The sequence below is a fragment of the Populus euphratica genome, unplaced genomic scaffold, assembly GCF_000495115.2.
Source record: "Populus euphratica unplaced genomic scaffold, PopEup_1.0 scaffold626.1, whole genome shotgun sequence".
Taxonomy (NCBI): domain Eukaryota; kingdom Viridiplantae; phylum Streptophyta; class Magnoliopsida; order Malpighiales; family Salicaceae; genus Populus; species Populus euphratica.
Genome location: NW_011500496.1, coordinates 10,675 through 29,766, shown reverse-complemented (window position 1 = coordinate 29,766; position 19,092 = coordinate 10,675). Strand labels below are relative to the sequence as shown.

General features: G+C 30.8%; 2 protein-coding genes across 5 annotated transcripts; one reads left to right on the top strand and one right to left on the bottom strand.

The window, feature by feature from the left end:
• The first annotated feature begins 4,397 nt into the window (after positions 1 to 4,397).
• Positions 4,398 to 8,742, top strand: LOC105115017 (transcription factor GTE4-like). Of its 4 annotated transcripts, none has more exons than XR_840251.1 (5): positions 4,398 to 6,170; positions 6,267 to 6,312; positions 6,431 to 6,544; positions 6,660 to 6,782; positions 8,447 to 8,742. XR_840251.1 is itself a non-coding variant. In XM_011011781.1 (5 exons), exons 1-4 carry the CDS (start codon positions 5,145 to 5,147, stop codon positions 6,701 to 6,703), a joined length of 1,194 nt encoding a protein of 397 aa, XP_011010083.1. In that variant the 5' UTR covers positions 4,398 to 5,144; the 3' UTR covers positions 6,704 to 6,725; positions 8,447 to 8,742. The 4 variants fall into 4 exon arrangements, 3 of the variants coding, with proteins under 3 accessions (XP_011010083.1, XP_011010081.1, XP_011010082.1); XM_011011781.1 differs by having other exon boundaries at positions 6,467 to 6,544; positions 6,660 to 6,725; XM_011011779.1 differs by having other exon boundaries at positions 6,660 to 6,725.
• Positions 8,743 to 8,907: 165 nt separating this feature from the next.
• LOC105115016 (malate dehydrogenase, mitochondrial) lies at positions 8,908 to 12,627 on the bottom strand. Its single transcript, XM_011011778.1, has 7 exons — positions 12,244 to 12,627; positions 11,744 to 11,917; positions 11,322 to 11,490; positions 10,942 to 11,003; positions 10,677 to 10,798; positions 10,231 to 10,348; positions 8,908 to 9,337 (listed from the first exon to the last, which is right to left on the bottom strand). The coding sequence occupies exons 1-7, from the start codon at positions 12,493 to 12,495 to the stop codon at positions 9,200 to 9,202; spliced, it is 1,035 nt and encodes a 344-aa protein (XP_011010080.1). The 5' UTR covers positions 12,496 to 12,627; the 3' UTR covers positions 8,908 to 9,199.
• Positions 12,628 to 19,092: the final 6,465 nt, after the last annotated feature.

Here is a 19,092-nt window from a genome sequence, read left to right as displayed (position 1 = left end):
TACAATTGCTCATCTGGAATGTCTCTCTTATTTTTTTAGTTTGTATATCCTTGGTTTGCAGTCAACTCTAGTGATCAACTATATGATTCTCAACACCTTTTTTATCTTTGATCTCAAGATCAATTTCTTGTAAAAACAAGATCCACCTAATCAATCTTAATTTGGTTTTTTTCTTCAAAAGATATCTCAAAGTTGCATAGTCAGTAAAAACAACTTTTATACCAAGTAAATAGAAATTTTTCTAGAGCAAACACCACTGTAAAAGTTCTCTTTCAGTTATATGGTAATTGCATTGCGCTTTGTCCAATATGCAGGAAACATATACAATCACATGCAAATTCTTTCTTATTCTATGCCTAAATACAACACCTATCATGTAATCACTTGTATTGCACATTATCTCAAAAGGTTCATCCCAAATTAGTGGTTGCATGATGGAGGCAGATGTGACACGCCTCTTATGCTCATTATAGGCATCTTTACACGCTTGATCAAACACAAAATCTATTTTTTTAGCTAACAATTTATACAAAGGTGTTGTAATCTTTGAGATGTCTTTGATAAAGTGTCGATAGAAACTTGTATGGCCAAAAATAAAAACAAACCTCCCTCACGTATGAGAGTAAGGCAATGATGAAATAATATCTATTTTAGTTTTATCAACCATTAAACCATGCAAAAACACAACATGCCAAAGAACTAATTCTTGTTTTACCATAAAATAACACTTTTTATAGTTCAAGACAATGTTAGCTTTAATGTATCTTTTCAAGACTTAAGATAAATTTTCTAAACACTTATTAAAAGAATCACCATACATCGTGAAATCATCTATGAAAACCTTAATTATTCTTTTAACATAGTTAGAAAAAAATATTCATCATGCATCTTGAAAAGTTATAGTTGCATTACACAGACCAAAAGGCATTCTTTTATATGCATATATACTAAATAGGCATGTAAAGGTAGTATGTTTTTAAAGCCATTCTTTTCTCGTGGATCTAGCTTGGCTGCGAGACCCAACCACACCAAACACTCTTGGGTCTAGCATCACCGCCAAACCCAAGTCTATTAGGTCTCAATTGGTCGTCAAACCCAACTTTCTTGGGTTTGACATGCCCGTCAAACACAAAAAACTTGGGTCTCGATTGGTCGCTAGACCTAACTGTCTTGGGTCTAGCATACCCGTCAGATCTAAGTTTAGCTTGGTCACTAAACCTAAAAGACTTGGGTCTAGATTAGCTTTCATACCTAACTCTCTTCGGTCTGGCTTGGTCTCTAAACCCAAGGCTATTGAAAAACATTATTTAGAATACTTCATGGTTGTTTAAATATTTATTTAATAAAAAAATTATAAAAACAATTAATTAACAATTCTATTTAGACTATTTTAAGGATAGTTTAAATGTTTTTTTATAAAAATAGAAAAACTTTATAAAAAAAATTATATAGGATACTTTAAGGATAGTTTTAATGTTTTTTTATATAAAAAAATAAAAAAATTATATAGGATACTTTAAGGATAGTTTTAATGTTTTTTTATAGAAAAAATTAAAAAAAAAATTAAAAAAAGTTAACTATGATTTCTGTTTAAGATACTTCTAGAATAGTTTAAATGTTTTTTTAGAAAAAATAAAAAAAATATTTATAAAACAATTAATTAGCATTCCTATTTAGGATACTTTAAGAGTAGTTTAAATATTTTTTTTATAAAAAAAATTAATTAGAATTTCTATTAGGATACTTCAAGGATAATTTAAATATTATTTTATCAAAAAAATAATAATTAGCATTTCAGTTTAAGATACTTCAAGGGTACTTTAAATATTTTTTATCAAAAATAAAAAAATTAATTAGCATTTCACTTTATAATACTTCAAAGGTACTTTAAAGGTTTTTTTATAATAAATAAAAATAATAATTAGGCACAGCCACCAGACCCGAGGCTATTACCAGATTCAAGAGATATAGGTTTGATTTGGCCGCCAGACTCAAGACACTTTAAATATTCTTTATACTTTAAAAAAAAATTTATATTTGAAAAAAAATATTATTAATTTATTACAAAGCACGAGCCAATATGCTAATTAAATATAATACCATATAGATTTAGGGTTGACAATTCCTATAAAAAAAAAAGCTATAAGATATTTCTAATATACATGCCTTTTTGGTTTGAAGTTCCATGTATCTTTAAGACAAATTTAATTCAACAATATTTATTAGAATATGTGTGTTTTTCACCATCTAATAAAATCTATTTAATTTTTAAAGATGATTTTTTGTTATGGGTGTTTAAAAAAATCAATTTATCTATAATATTTATATTATCTGACTCAACCTAACCTATCAAAGTTAGATAATATAAATATTACAGATAATAATAAGTTAAAATAATCTAAGAAAATGATATCACATATCACGTAATGGGTTGAGATTTTTTAAATCTGCTCAACCCAACTTGTATAACTTATTCAATCCATTTGATATAAATATTTTTTTTCTTTCTCTCTCTTCAATTTTTTCTCTCTCACCATTCTCTTATCACCCTGTCAACCTGTATACCCTAACTTAAAAGGCAATCTTCTCCTTCCACCATTTTAACAAAATAAAATAAAAATATTTAGGTGTTGTTTATATAATTTATAGTAGAAAAAATTTAAATTGTATGAAAGTTGTCTTGCATGACCCGATCAACTTTGCAGGTATAGAAGCACTTTGGATGACGGGTAAAAATATAATTTCACTCAAAATAAATATTTAAAATAATATTTTTTATATAAATATTAAAACAACAACATATTGGATTTATTATGATCAAACTAAGTTATAATTGATTGATGAAGATCAACCTAAGTTAACTTGTCAATCCATGTGTTGATCTTACTATAAAATTTAATATAAATAAAATCAAAATAAATTATAAAATCTAATATTCAATAAATCCTATGTTTAAGGATAATATTTTAAAAAATAACAAAAAAAATAACATAAGTCAACCCATGTTAATTTGACAAACTCGCGATTCGGGTCTTGAGATTAGGATAATCCAACAGAAAAAATCAAATAAATTATGAATCATAGTTCTCAATCAACCTATTATTGAAAAATAAAATTAAAAAATAAAATCAATTAGAAATGATAAAAAAAAAACTAACTCGAGTTAATCCGTCAAACCCATGACCCGGTCCATGAATTTAGGATAACCTCATAAAAATTATATTAAAAAAAAATTATGAAGTTCAATCTCTAATAAATCTAATATTGAATGATAGAATAGAAAATAAAAAAATTAATTAAAAATGACACAAGAAAACAACTGAAGTTAACCCACCAAACTTGTGACCCAATTCACGAATTGGGTATAACCTCATAAAAAACCAAAATAAATTAGAAAACTTAATTTTCAATCAACTTAATTTTAAATGATGAGATTAAAGGAAAAAATAAATTAGAAAAAGGAAAAAAAATAAAATCAATTGAATTAACCCGTGAAACTTGTAGTCTAGATCATAAGGCTATAATAACCTCATAAAAATAAATTAAAAAAATTATGAAGTTCAATATCAAATCTAATGTTGAAAGATAGAATTGAAACTGAAAAATAATTAAAAAATACACATAAAAAACTGAAATTAACCCACCAAACTCTTCACCCAATTCATGAATTGGGGATAACCTCATAAAAAACCAAAATAAATCATAAAACTTAATTCTTAATCAATCTAATTTTGAATGATGAAATTGAAGAAAAAAATCAATTAAAAAAATTAAAATCAACTGAGTTATCTCGTCAAACTTGCAATCTAAATCATAAAACTATAATAACCTTATAAAAAATAAATTAAAAAAATTATAAAGTTCATTATCGAATAAAATTAATGTTAGAAAATATAATTGAATTTGGAAATAATAAAATTAATGTTAGAAAATATAATTGAATTTGAAAACAATAAAAAAAATATAAATTGTGATAAAAAAAGGAAGAAAACAAAATACTATTTAATGAATAATGTTTTGTAAGAAGAAATACAATAAAACCCTTTAATGTTTTTAATTTTAATTTTAACTAAATAATTATCATGAGTAAAATATTATTAATTATATAATATTTTATAAAAAAACAAAATATAGTCACGACTCGAGTAATTTTCTATTTTAATATATATCAAAAGTTTTATTCATGGTGTAGAAGGAATCAAATAAAATACCTTAATTATGGTTTGTATTTTTATATCCTTTACATAAAAAAATATATTAAAATTTTATTATTCATCTATTTGAGATTGGAATTAACAGTATTTAAAAAAAAATGTATTTAAAATTATATTAAAATAGTTGTTTTAGATTATTGTTTTTCTGAAAAAAATATTAGCATTTTAATATGATTAAAAAAACAACGAGCTATCGAACTTCCATATGGGGAAAGTCCACACATCGTCGTTACATTAAAAAGAAGAGGAGCCGAAGTTAGGGTTTTGATGCAAGAAATTAGGGTTTCTAACTTTCCATGAATGGTTAGACTTTGAAGAGGAGGATTGTTGAGAGAAGAAAGGAAACCCAGCATCAACAAAAAACTATATGCCCAAAAACACCACAACAAATCCAAGAATCTCGACAACATCCCTCACCCGCAAAAGCACCTGCAAGAGGAAGAAATTCAACCTTTTCAAACCCTAAAATACACCACAACCTCCACCTCCACCTCCACCTCCACCTCGTCCTCTTCTTGAAAGCAGAACCACCGCGACGGAACCGTGGCGTCAGACGACTCTTCAAGTCTTAATCACGTACAGCCGGTCCCACAGAATGAGAACAAGTCAGCACTACCCGGGTACGTGAGATTTGATGATGGTAGTAAAGTAAAAATCAACTTGAATTCAAGGTCAAAATCTGAAATTAAACAGCTAAAGAGGAAATTAGCAAGTGAACTTCATCAAGTTAGAAGCTTGAAAAAGAAACTTGAATCTAAAGAAAAGTTTACATCTTCTTATAATGATAATCATAATAATAGAATAGGTAATAGCGGTGGTGGAGGCGGTGGTAACAGAATTGGAACTCTTGCTAGGGTTAATTCTGAAGTTAGTTATGTGGGACCCACCAATTCGCGGCTGTTGGATGGTGATGAGAAGAAGAAAACCCAGATGAATTCGAACAAGAAGTTGAAACAGTCTGGCGGAGGGAAGGACGGTGGTGCGGGAAAGGGGGTGGTGGAGTTTAGCAAGGATTTGGTTAAAGGATGTGGGGAGCTGTTAGGGAAGTTGATGAAACATCAATATGGGTGGGTGTTTAATGAGCCAGTGGATGCAAAGAAGTTGAAGCTGCATGATTATTATAAGATTATTAAGCATCCCATGGACTTAGGGACTGTGAAGAGTAGGTTGAGTAAGAATTGGTACAAGTCGCCAAAGGAGTTTGCTGAGGATGTTAGGTTGACGTTTAATAATGCTATGAAGTATAATGAGAAAGGGCAGGATGTTCATACTATGGCAGATACGTTGTTGAAGATTTTTGAGGAGAAATGGGCTAATGTTCAGGCCAAAACTAATTTTGATAAGAGGGGGGAGATGGGATATGATGCTAGCTTGCCAACACCTGCTTTGAAGAGAGCTCCAGGTCCTCGTGCTTCGTCTCCTGCTCGTGGTCCTGCTTCAAAGAGAGTTCCAGGTCCTCGTGCTTCATCCCCTACCTCTGGTCCTGCTTCTGCTTCTGCCCGAGCTCCCAGCCCTGCTTCTTTTCCACAGACAATGCCTTTAGAGACAAAAACTTTGGATAGGACAGATTCTTTGACGGAGCTTGTACATTCAAAGATGAAAGCTGCAAAAACTGTAGCCAATCAAGGCAGGAAATCAGTGTTGAATAAGCCTAAGAAGAATGAAACTGTCAGAGGCGTGATGACATACGAGGAGAAGCAGAAATTGAGTATACACCTGCAGAGCTTGCCTTCAGAGAAACTAGAATCAGTTGTCCAGATTATTAGGAAGAGGAATCCTGGGCTTTTTCAACAAGAAGATGAGATTGAAGTGGATATTGATTGTTTTGATAATGAAACACTTTGGGAACTTCATGGTTATGTAACCAATTACCAGAAGAGTATGGGCAAGAATGAGAGAGAAGCTGAAGTTGCTCTACAAGGGAGAGAAGAAGCTGGCCATAAAATGCTTGGGACTGTAAGACCATAATTCTTATTAGCTCCAATCTCTAGCTGAATTTCCTTCATGAAAGTCAGGCTGACCAATACATTATCCTTCTCTCTGTCTGTGTAGAATATGACATCTGCTACTGCAGAGGCACCAAAAGAACTTGGATCAGGTAATAATCATCTTGAATTCCTTAGGATTTGTGTTGCCCACATTCAAGCTCTTTTGCTGGATCTTTATGGCATTCTAATTTTTATGCACTGATTTCTAATCCTGTTGGTTTGAAGCAGTACAAATGACTGTTTCTGCATCTTCTCCTGTCAAAGATCATAGGCAAGGCCACAGTATGAGCAGATCAAGCAGTTCAAGCAGTTCTGGCAGTGATTCCAGATCCTCTTCAAGTGGTAATTGAAACTCAACTAATGTACCATTGTTGAGCATGTATAATTTTCTGGCAATGATGGTGCCAATTAAGACATTGAATGGATTTATTAATTCATTCCAATACCTTATGTGCAGGCTCTGATAGTGATTCAGGATCTGGGTCAGATGCAGCTCAATGACATAGGAGTTAGTAGAGTCAAGGTAGGGGCGTCATCCTTGGTTAGAATCTAACCATCTCTTGTTTCTCTATCATCCATGGTAATACAAAAATTGCCATTCAACGTTTATGGACATTTACCTGTCAAAGTGATCATTATTGAAGCTTTAACCACTCTTTAATTCTCCCTTTCTTTTTTCTTGAACCATATATATGGTTTTAAGGCTATGGCAGTATGCTATGGAATTTTGTGATATCTGTGATTTCAGTAGTTGAATGATACTGTGAGTCCATAATAGCTCAATGGAAGCTAATTTTGGTTTAGATGCTGGTGGTTGGGCGATTTATGACATGCCATTTGTTCTGGAAAAGTACTTACTCATATAGTGTAGGGCTGCAATGGCTACGCTTTTGGTAACCAGAGGTTACTAAGGTTCAATGTGTTGAAAACATTGCCTATAATCATCATTCAATGTCTTTGAAGTGCCAAAAGATAATTTTAGAAGCTGGCTGACTTGCATTGCTCAAGGCATCGGATTAATGATTAAGCCCTTTTTTTCCAATTTTTTTTTTTTTTTTTTTGTATGTGAGTGGTATTTTTTCCAATCATGTCTTGTAAACCGTTCCGTGTAGCCTATGAATCTTCCGGAGTAGCCACATTTTCCACTTTTCAGCGGCCATACATAATCAAATGCTTTCTTTTATGTTTTCTAGAGTTCCCTTTTAAGTGTTCCTGTAGGATTTCATCTCAGGTCATTCACCATTTGTTGTTGATATTTCCAACATTGTTCCTGATTATTATTCATTATGAGATAGATTGGTGGCTTTTGGATGCTAATGATGTCTTTGATCATTTATTTTATCCTTCTAGGGGCGTCTATTGTTGGAATAATGATTTTTTGAAACTAACAATTGCATTTTATTTATTTATTAAAGGGTTTAGGTGTGCTTTCATATACAATATTGTAGTACAAGTTCACTTCTTGCTAACACTGAATGCGTACAGTGAATTTTGTTGCAAATTCCTGTGTGATTGTGACATGGTTTAATTCTTGTTAGGTATGCATAATTTTGTCTCGAAAAATTGCTACCTACAGTTTTATAACTGAACTCTGATTTTTTTCCTGTGGAAATTATTTTCTAAATCAACTCTGCAACTTACCAATCATCAGAGAAAAAGTTATGAAAATAAAAATAAACATAAAATGTTTGGAAGTGTACTCTGGCTTATCGATTTATAGCACCGCCTTTTGGTTGAGTTGCTTTGGATGGAAGTACTCTGTTGCATTCTGCTGAGCATGTGTGTGTGTGTGTGTTCACGAGTGGACTTCTGTTGGAGTATAGAAACTAGTGAGTTTGTACGTTTTTAGATGGAGATGGCAAGCTACTGAGAAAATACATGATTTCAGAAAGGATTAGGGTAGCTACTTTTAGCAATCCTGTGCTGTGGCTGTTGTGGTGGAGTGACCTCGTAGAACTGTTTACTGGATAATTTAGAATGGCGTCTTTATCCATAAAAGGGAAGTTGTTTTTCTGCATGATAACATGTTTTTTTTCTTCCTTCTTTTCCTTCCCGTTTTGTTTTGCATGGTTGTTTTGTGTTTCCCTGTATGAATTCCTAGGAACGGCAATTTTGCTCAAACTGCACTAGTTGCATGGTGGCCGGAGGGCCAAGATTGCTGGAGCAGGAACATTATTGTAGAACTATAACTTTTGACACCTATGGAACATCCTTGGCTTGATATAGTACTTATTTTTGCTGCAGCTGATCCGCAGATTTAAGTTGGTCTGTATGCTCTTTTGGAACATACCTGACAATTCTTGGGATGCTGATTTTGCCTGGGAGAATCCAAGTTTCACCTTCGGTTGATTCTATAAAGTGAAATGTCTAAATCTTCGCAGTAAAGCGCTCAACGCTGGGGGTCTTTCCGTACTTTTGTATGCGTGTGATCATTCAGGGCGAAAAACATATCCACAATGACAGCATGATTTTTACTTGTAATGGAATGGTCTGGTGAAATTGAAGTAAAAAAAGGGTCGGAAGCACTAGTTTCTTAGTCTTGTAGTGAGTGCCTAATGTTATTTTTTTGACAATGGCCAAGATAACTTTCAAGCATTAATAATTGGGAACAAATCAAAAATACCCAGCGTAAATAAAGGATGGTGGAGATCCATCCAAATCGCCATCAATTTGGGCATATGCCCTGTTTTATAAGAATATCAATCGCCATCAATTTGGGCATGTACCCTGTTTTATAAGAATATCATCCTCCATGGGACGTTAACAATGGCCATACGCGTTTTAACAAAGACTAAAAAAATCTTACTCTCCCGGGTACCAAACGCCTCCTATAAAAGTCACAGGGTATTATTGATAAAATTTAAATTTATGGGACTCGTCTACCCGAAAAAGGAAAAGCTGGTGCTGCCGGCAGCCGCAAAGACAACACTGAAAAAATGCGAAGTTTGCATGTGTTTGACTCGAGCAAATAACCACCGGCCAAAATTCAGTATTAAATTACTGGGTGGCAAATTTGATTCCCTTCTCAATAGATGATTTCAGCTCAGGCTTCAACTTTTCTAAACCTTCCTTTTCGAAGTCAGAGAGAGGACCTAACCCTAGAACTTCCTCCACGCCATTCTTTCCAAGCCTCACCTGCAAATACAAAGGGATTCACAGGCTTACTTTCTCACAACAACCCTGGCAAGCATACAAAATTCAAAATACAAAACTTCCATCGCAAAAATGCAAGAGTACAACAACAACGATGCACTAGAAGAACACCAAATGCCAGAGTGCTGCATCTGCAAAAGGTGCAGAGCATCATGTAAACTTTACAATGTAATGCACGGACCATATAGAAACAATAGATCTAACAAGTTCACTTTTCTTTTTTCATTTGGCAGAGAGTGATAGCTTTGTCATAAAATTAGAGTAACTGAGATGAGGATGCTATGATCAGCACATCAAGACCATGACCAAATTAATAAGTGCATCTGCAAAGAGGTGATGGCACCTACTACAGCAAAATTATGGAAAGGTCATAAAAATGGTTCAATCATGTTCAACATGAAGCGAGAAACCATACATGGATGCACTAGTGAGGAATAGCGATCAGATTGAAGTACTGAAGGTGAAGGGGAAGACAAACCAAAATGACATGAATTAAACCAGTATCTTTTAGCATGACAAAATCATTTTGAAGCTCAACCCAACATAACATTGACTGGATAAGACATAACTACTACTAGCTAACCACAACTAAGGTATTTCATTCTTGGGGCTTAAAAGAATAAAATTCAATTAAGATTCGTTTTCTTTTCCAACCAAGTAAACAGGACAGCTGAGGAGACTCCTAAACATACAAATGTAATTTGAACTAATATATTGTGAAATAGCATGAATCAACTAGGGATGGTACTCTAAACTTGTGAACAATATGCAATTAAGTAAATTAAAATAATCAATCCCAATCAAAGAGATATTTTCCATTGACATGATAAAACAAAGAGCTTTTATGTTCGATCAAGGAAAGTTGATAAAATTACCCTGGAAGCGAAGAAAGGAAGTTCAGTGACAGTTGACTGCACAAATGAACATTCAATCACATCTGGAACTCCATTGAGCCCCTTCAAGCAAGCATCAGCAAAAATGGCTCCTGCATAGCTGCAAATGGCCAATCAAATTAGTTAAAAGAAAAAGTTTTTCTTTTATAACTAAGCTGGCTCAACAACATGAAGAGACTTGTAAAAGGGTAAAGAATGAGTTGCACATTGTTTTTCTAACCATGATTTATACAGGAAGGGAAAAAAAACTGACAGGTAAAAATAATCCTCCATAAAAATCAATTACACGAGAAATTTATTTCCGGGTCAACATAGCATGAAAACTTTTGTAGGCACCAGACTTTCATAATGAAAAGAAAATATAGTGTCCATAGACCAGGATCCAAATTATATTCATGATTACAAATATGTTCAAGACATAAACTTACGCCATTGACAAAGTTGCAGAGCCCTTTCCAGCCTTTGCTTCCACAACTTCTGTCCCACCATCTTGAGTTCTCTTTGTAAGAGCAGTAATCACTTCATCTGATAAATTGGCTTTTGGTGTGGCCTATAAAACAAATCAAATAAGAAAAACAGAATTAGAAAGGTTGATCTCGAACAATCAGACAAGAATTTGCACACAAACAATATAAGCATACACCAGATACAGAGTATTTAGGAGAGAACAGGGGGGAGGGAGTGAATAAATACTTGTGAAAATAGTGGGAGAATGGTTATGCCTGCATGACCACCAACAACTGGTACATTAACCTCTGTGAACCAAAGCAAAACACCATAAGGCAGTATGAGAAACCACACGTGAGGTATTCAAAATGTTCAAATAACTCCCCTATGCTCATAAGATATTGCGTCAAAAAGTTCTAAAACACAGAACTGCACAGTAAAAGACCAGAGAAACTTGCTAATATAAGAATTCCATCTACTGAAGCTAAGCTCTTCTTTTTCACCAAAACAAAAGGTTTAGCAGGTTAAATCACTATACACTTTGCTTTCAACTTGGCTTTCTGTAGGGAAACATAGGTGGAGAAAAAATAAGGACAAGTTTCTTGTAAATGAGTAATTGGAAAAACCTGCAACTGGCACCATGGCCTTTCCAGCATAGAAAGTTTTGGCCCTGACAACATCGAGGGTAGTCACACCAAACAACCTTTTTGGGTCATAGGTTCCTGCTTTCTTAAAAACCTCAGCGGCAATAGGAACTGTTGAGTTCACTGGGTTGCTGATCATATTAACAAGTGCCTGATGCAACAAATTCAAACACAAGATTTGTAAGCTAACATGAAATCAAAACAAAACCATAAAGTAAAATAACCCCTAATGCATGTTTGATTGACTTTGAAAATACAAATGAGTCTACTGGGCTCTAAATAAAACTGCTGCAGGAGCTATATAAACCAAACCATAGCATAGTTAAGAACTAACCATTAAAGTTAACTCAGACATACAAACATGAATTGATAGATCTGTTTACAGAAAGAAGCTTGTTACTCACTTTAGGGCAGTGCTTAGCAATTGCTTCACAGAGACCCTTTACAATCCCAGCATTGATGTTGAAGAGATCATCACGGGTCATTCCAGGTTTCCTTGGCACACCAGCTGGAATGATTACAACATCTGCTCCCTCCAAGGCTTTCCCCAATTCAGCATCACTTGCATACCCAACAACCTAAACACAAATAAACAAGCAAGCAAACAAACACCTAAAGTTAATGACAAGTGAGTCTTTAAACTGAGGAGTAGTAGTAGTAGCGGGGAGGTAGTAATCAACGCAGAAACATTTAGTGCAATTAAATCAACAATAGCATTATAAAACAGATGGATTCAGTTCCAGATAGACCAAAAACAATAAGGAATTAGCACGACGAATCAAATATAGATCTGTTTAATTTACATATTGATATAATAAAATATACTACAAAAGCAAGAATCTGCACAAAAAGAGGAAAAAAAAAGTGAAAGCATGTATCTTTCATAAGGGTAGGGGACATAAACCTCAGATCTGGTGTTGATGTGGCTGACATCGGCAGCGACACCGGGAGTGTTAGCGATATCGTAGAGAGCGAGGTTGGAGACGAGAGGATTAAGTTTCATGAGAAGAGAGAGTGGCTGACCGATACCTCCGGCGGCACCGAGGACGGCGACCTTGCGTTCGGGGACGGCCTCAGAAGCGTAGCCACGGCGGAGGATGTGGGAAGATGCGGAGGTGGTTAGGGATTTGATGGATCTCAACATTGAAGCCCTCATTTTTTTTTAAGTTTTCGAGAGAGAGGAAATGGAGATGGAGAAACGATCGAGGGTTTTGGGGTTTGGAGGAGGAAATGCGAGTTAGTTTTGCTGGTAACCTCCAGGTCGAGGGTGAGAGGGATCTTAAGGCACTCTTTTGAATTTTTTTTAATTAAATTTTAAAAAAAAAATACTTTAAAAAATAAATTATACAACAGTACCAAACACCTCTTAAAACTCTTTATTTATACTACCACCCATTTATTTAATACATTTATTTCTTTAGTTTAGTTTGATTTACTTAAAAATCATAAAATATCTCTTTAACCCTTTGCCCTTGGGGATATTTACGTGTGGTGAGTAATTTGACATGTCATGTTATCTGGGTATTTTTCTAATAATAATAATAAAATGAAAAGTCTGCCAAAAGAATATTCTTCTATTCTACACCACTAAAACTTTCTTGTTGTTGTAGAATTGGTCCTTTATTATATTCCGTCTAATTACACAAAGTCACGTTGTCTCGTGATTATGATTTTGTGGCATGATTATGAAAGTCACGTTGTCTCGTGATTATGATTTTGCAGTACTGTTGCTGTATAGTTGTTTTTTAAATAATTTTTTATATTAAAATATATATTAATAATATTTTTATTTTTAAAAAATTATCTTTCATATTAGTATATTAAAATAATTTAAAAATATTAAAAATATATTAATTAAAAATAAATAAATTAAATTGAAGTTTCAATATGTACCAAAATGCTATATCGAGGCTAAATCTATAAACAAGTTTTAAATATTGATTTGGTTTTCATGCTTTAAAAGTTCATTGAAATGCATTTTAGAGGGTGTATGTTGATAGGGTAATAATTTTTTAAAAGGTATTTTTATTTAAAAATATATTAAAATAATATTTTTTATTTTTAAAAATCATAAAGTTTATTTACTTTTTTATTTAAAAAATTAAATATTTTTAAAATGTACAAACAGGTTTTTTAACTTAAAAAAAAAAAAAGTGGGTTTTCCAAGGTCTTAAGGATTGTCTTGAGCTGTTTTACAAGGAAAAAAATAAATATGGAATTAGTCGGCACAGGTGCACCTCTCTCGGCATCCCATTGGATGACGTGTCATCCGCTATCATCGTTCTTAGATGTTTTCATGGCAGGCAGGATGTAGACACAGCTCATGTAAGTGGGAGGCCTGGCTGCTTGAACGAGCTAAACTTGTTCTCTCTGTTTTTTATTTAATATTAATCTATTCTTTTTTATTTTTGGATAAAAATTTAAAGTATTAAGTTATGACCATTTATTTTTTTTATCTAAAAGAAATATAAAAAAATTTATCTTCTGAATTCAAAAATGAAGACTACATTACATTATACATTCAGACAATGAGAACGTGTAATTTTTTTTAAATTTAAATTATCATATAAAAAAGGTGTAATAAATACATCAAATAAATTATACAAGACAATTTTGGAGATGTTGCATCATGGTATCTTTTGAGCTGGAAGTTTTTTTAAAAATATTTTTTAAATGAAATTATATTAAAATTATTTTTATTTTTTGATATTAACTGATAAAAAAACACTAGAAAAAATTAATTGAAAGTTAAAAATTTTAAAAATAAAAAATAAAAAACATGGTTGAATCCCAATACCAAATGAGTACTTTATTTTTTAAAAGTTTTAGATTTCTTCTTAATGGTCATCTCGGTTTTGAAAAAAAATAATAAAAACTATGAGCTAAATTTATATAATGTTTTAATTTTATTTAAATTGTTTTTCTTTTGGTTTAAACAAAACATATACATCACTTCTTCTCCTTTTTCTTCTTTTATGTCATTCAAAAAAACTCGACTTTACATGAAATGAAGGTTAACTAAAATATATGAAATGGAACAATTTTAAAATTGGAAATGAAATTAGAAAAGTGAAACATTATCAGTAAATATAAAATGAATAAAACTGCAAATTTTTCATTGTTCAGAAAAGCAAATGCATTTACTTTAAAAAAATATATTAAGAGATAAATAATAAAATTTTATTTTTTAAATGGTTTTATGAAGAAAGAGTGGTTAGTGTAATATCTTCCTTCTTTTTATTTCTTAACTACTATGAATTTGATATCTTTTATTCTCAATCATATTGCAATGACCAAAAGACAATAATTAATAAAAGAGTAAATTGTGTTTTCAATGAGGGTATTTTTATATTCTTAAATTAATCTAGGGCAAAACCAGTACTTGTTTTTAAAATTATATTATAAATTATCATAAATAACTTTAAAATTAATGTATTGATTAGTATCATTTAGGGTTAGATTTTTATTTTTATTCCAAGAATGCATAGTAAAGTTATTGATCTATACTTATAAATAAATAAATAAATAAATAAAATTTTTGCAAGTTAAAAGGGATGTTTGTGTTTTATCTTTTGTATTTGCACATTAAAAATATCTCATCCCATTTGAGTTTTAATTTATTACTAGTTAGGTACCTGTGCTATGCTGCTCTCAAGTATATATAGGCCCCAACGATCCAAAGCTATTTTGGATCCTGCACAACCTAACCCTAGTTTAGTCTTGAGTTAATTTTAGGCTAGACCGTGCCAAACCCAAAATTATTTCGGTCGTATATATGACAAAATCCAAGTTTATTTTTGGATCCTATAACTAATAATTTATATGTAATTTGTAAATAAAAGTATAAGTAAAATTAAGTGTAATTTGATAAAATTATTATTACAATACATTTGATAAAATTAGTAAATGCTATAATATTTTCTTTCAAATTCATCAATTATTTTATTAATTACAATAAAATATACTCTTATAAATTTTACTAAAAATAATAATATTTATAATACAAATCATAATATTTTTAGTATTAATTATTATAAAAATAACATTATTTATAACTCCAAAAATAATAATATTTTTGAGATTAATACTATTAATTATACTAAAAAATATTAAGAAAAAATATAATATTAATATTAATATTAATCATACCAAAAAAATAATATTAAGTGGACAAATAATAATAGTTTTGAGATCAACACTTAGACTAATAAAATAATAATATTTTTAACACGAATACCATCAATTATACCAAAAATATATTAAGAAAAAAATATAATAATTATTTTAATATTAATTATACTAAAAAATAATATCAACAAAACAAACAATAATATTTTAACTATTAATACTCTAAAAATTAATTATACTAAAAAAAATATTAAGAAAACTAATAATAATATCTTTAATACTAATACTCGTAATAATATTAAAAGTGTAGGCAGCCCAAGTATTACATGGTACTTGAGTTGCACCTAAAAGAAAACAAATCAAGAGTCAGATAGTGTTATACTGCCGGCCTAGGGTGGTGTTGTTCAAGCACCATATGGCATTTGGTTTGTCCGTGGCTAGCACTCAATGCTATTTTGAGTTCTACCCTACCAGACCCAAGGCTAGGCTTGGGCCACACCTAGCAATGCCCCAGCCAAAGCACCACCAGGTGCTTGAACTGCAGTGCGGAGGAAGCATGTCAAGCACCACGTGGCACTTGAGTTGTCTACTCTCAAGATGGAACTCAAGCATCACGTGTCCTAACGTGGTTTTTTCATAGTAATAGCAACTTTTAAAAATTTATTAGTGATGATAATAATATTTATACTTTTATAAATTTTAATGAAAATAATAATATTTATAATACAAATAATAATATTTTTAGTAGAAATAATATGAATTATTATAAAAATAATTTTATTTATAATACCAAATATAATAATATCTTAAAGACTAGTACTATTAATTATACCAAAAAAATAATATTAAAAGAACAGATAATAATAATTTTGACATCAACACTATTAATTAGACTAAAATAATAATAATAATTTTAACACCAATACTATCAATTATACTAAAAATATATATTAAGAAAAAATATAATTTTAATATGAATTATACTAAAAAAATAATATTAATAAAACAAACAATAATATTTTTACTACTAATACTCTAAACATTAATTATACTAAAAAAAATATTTTTGATACAATTATACTAAAAGTATAGACAGCCCAAACGTCATATAATGCTTGGACTGCACCTAAAAAAAAGAAAATCAAACGTCACACAGCGATTGGGCAACCTGCTTGTGGGAGTGGTCGCTAGAGCACCACATGCGTTTTTGGTCTGCCCTAGCGCCCAAGGCTAGGCAAACCAATCATCAGGTGGCGATGCGCCTAGCACTTTGGTCTACCCCCAACCCCAAGACCAGGCAGACCAACCGCTAGGGGGCTTGCCCCCAGGCTACCGCCCGTGCCTTTCAGCCCAACCATAGCCCTGCCAAACAATGCAGTCCACAGTGAAAGCACTCACAATGCATCCATAATAAATTCATTCACAATAAACAATATTTTACGCTCTAGTAAAACATTGATCAGTTCTAGTTATAGTTAATGCCTTAGATTTGAGCATGTTTTTGTTATTGTACTATTGGTTATGTCTTTTAATTTAAAAAATTAACCCATTTTAAGAATATTTGCTATGAGTTATTTTTTATTTTATTTTTATAGTTCTTTTAAGTTAATGTTTTTTTTAGATTTTATCTTTTGATTTTTATTTTATTAGAAATTAAGCTCATTTTTTTTATATTCTTTTTACATATTTTTTTTTATTTGGTTCGGTTATTTAGGGTTTTTTTATGTTTTGTTTCTTTTTAGATATATTTCTCAAAATATTTTTTTCTTTGATTAAATAGAATTGATTGATTAAATATGGATGGATACTCACTTCATTGTGTTTTGTTTAATTTTTTTTTAAAGGGCATTACTCTATCGAATCATGTAACTTCTTTCGATACTATCTTGCATTCTTTTACAGTTGAGTTTAAATTAACTCGACCAGCTTTTTGTTGGTGGACGATTAACACGACCAAAAGATCGATGTTTTTCATCAGGTATAGTAGTGTCGAAATAATAAATAACTCGGCAAGACCGTGGTCAAACCACGAGGAGGTGAACTATATAAATTATAAATAATAATATTAATAATAATAAGTTAAAGAGGATTTTGGGGTGTAAGATTAATGTGAGGATTAAACAATGATAAAAACAAATGTCAAGGTTAGAGGATCCACTAATAGTATTAAAAATAAATGTAATATAAACTTTTTTTTATTACTCAACTGGAAACTATACACAAAGAATGTTTTAATCAGATGATTTATCATTAATAGCTCATTATAAATTATTAACATAATCATATTAATTATCTTATTTAAGTAACACCAAACTTTTAAATATTGTCAATAATTCATGATGTTAACTTATGTTAACAACAAATCAAGTTCCTTTTATAGTGATTAGTACTTGAAAGTACATTTTTATTAAGGTTTTATATCACTATTTTACACTTAAAATATCAATAACTCCTTAACTAGAGCATGTTTTATAATAACAAGTCTAATAATATAAGATACATTTATGGTAAATATTTATTTTAAATGCAGGTCTATCACATAAATCAAATAATTGATTAATGTGATTAATTATTGAAAGTTAAAAGACAAAAAAAAGACTAAGCTTAGAAAAAAGATGTTGGTTCAATCCAAATTGAAACACTATTCAGTTATTGTGTCATATCTGGAGCTGTAGTTCTCAGATTTTAGTTTGGTTATATAGCTAGAAAGCTAAGATATAGATCTAAAATATTCATAAGAGTCCAACACTCAATTTTACCGTTTGGAAGTCGAAATCTTAGCATAAAAAAAGAAGTTCGAATATGTCTTATAACCCAGACACTATTCAGTATTTAGCCTATATCTCAATTTTTAGAAGTCTAAATGGACCAATGTTTTTTGTGGAAAGCTAAGACAATTTTTCAAAACTTTCATGAAGACTATCTGTTTAAATTCTGATATTAGCAATGATATTTTTGGAAAATAAAAAGATAAAGATTGTCACAAAGTCAAGAGGTGATCAACCACCCAACAATTAGTCATCAAATCAATAGTTTCAAATTTTAGCCTATAAAAAGGGGCATTTGACATGTATTTAGACATCTTGGTTTTTAGATCAAGATCATTTCCTTGCTTTCTTTCTTTGTAGTTTTAATGTTCTAGTTTTGTTTCATGTTATAGTTTCATTAATATCTTGTTTATGCCTTTCATTTCCTTTATTATACTTATATAATTATATTCTCATCTTATTTATTTATGTTTCTCTTCTTTATAATGTTTAGTTAAGTTTAATATATCAAGGTGAAAAGGTTTCACTAATGGTGTTAGGACATATATAATATAAACTCAATATGGACTTCAATGCTTACATCTAATAAAGTTTGCTATTAACATGCTTTATTAATTTTTATCTTATTAATTCCTAATACCTTACTTATTAAATGGTTAATCTAGATTTGTGTTATATAACACTTGGTACAATAAATGTTTGATCCTTCATATCCAACTAGATGGTATAACCGACACCTGTGTTATGAAAGAAAATTAATTTGTTGTTATATAAGTTAGCATCATGAATTTTTGATAATATTTAAAAATATTGATGTTATTTAAATAAGATAATTAATATGATCATGTTAATAATTT

Bases quoted from the DNA above. Each gene is read 5' to 3' on its own strand.
- LOC105115017 (XM_011011779.1), top strand. From the start codon at position 5,145: ATGAATTCGAACAAGAAGTTGAAACAGTCTGGCGGAGGGAAGGACGGT. The intron at 6,313-6,430 runs GTAATAATCATC...GGTTTGAAGCAG, and splicing joins ACCAAAAGAACTTGGATCAG to TACAAATGACTGTTTCTGCA. The intron at 6,545-6,659 runs GTAATTGAAACT...CCTTATGTGCAG, and splicing joins TTCCAGATCCTCTTCAAGTG to GCTCTGATAGTGATTCAGGA.
- LOC105115016 (XM_011011778.1), bottom strand. From the start codon at position 12,495: ATGAGGGCTTCAATGTTGAGATCCATCAAATCCCTAACCACCTCCGCA. The intron at 10,799-10,941 runs GTATTTATTCAC...TTTGTTTTATAG, and splicing joins TTCTCCCACTATTTTCACAA to GCCACACCAAAAGCCAATTT. The intron at 10,349-10,676 runs GTAAGTTTATGT...GGCCATTTGCAG, and splicing joins TCTGCAACTTTGTCAATGGC to CTATGCAGGAGCCATTTTTG.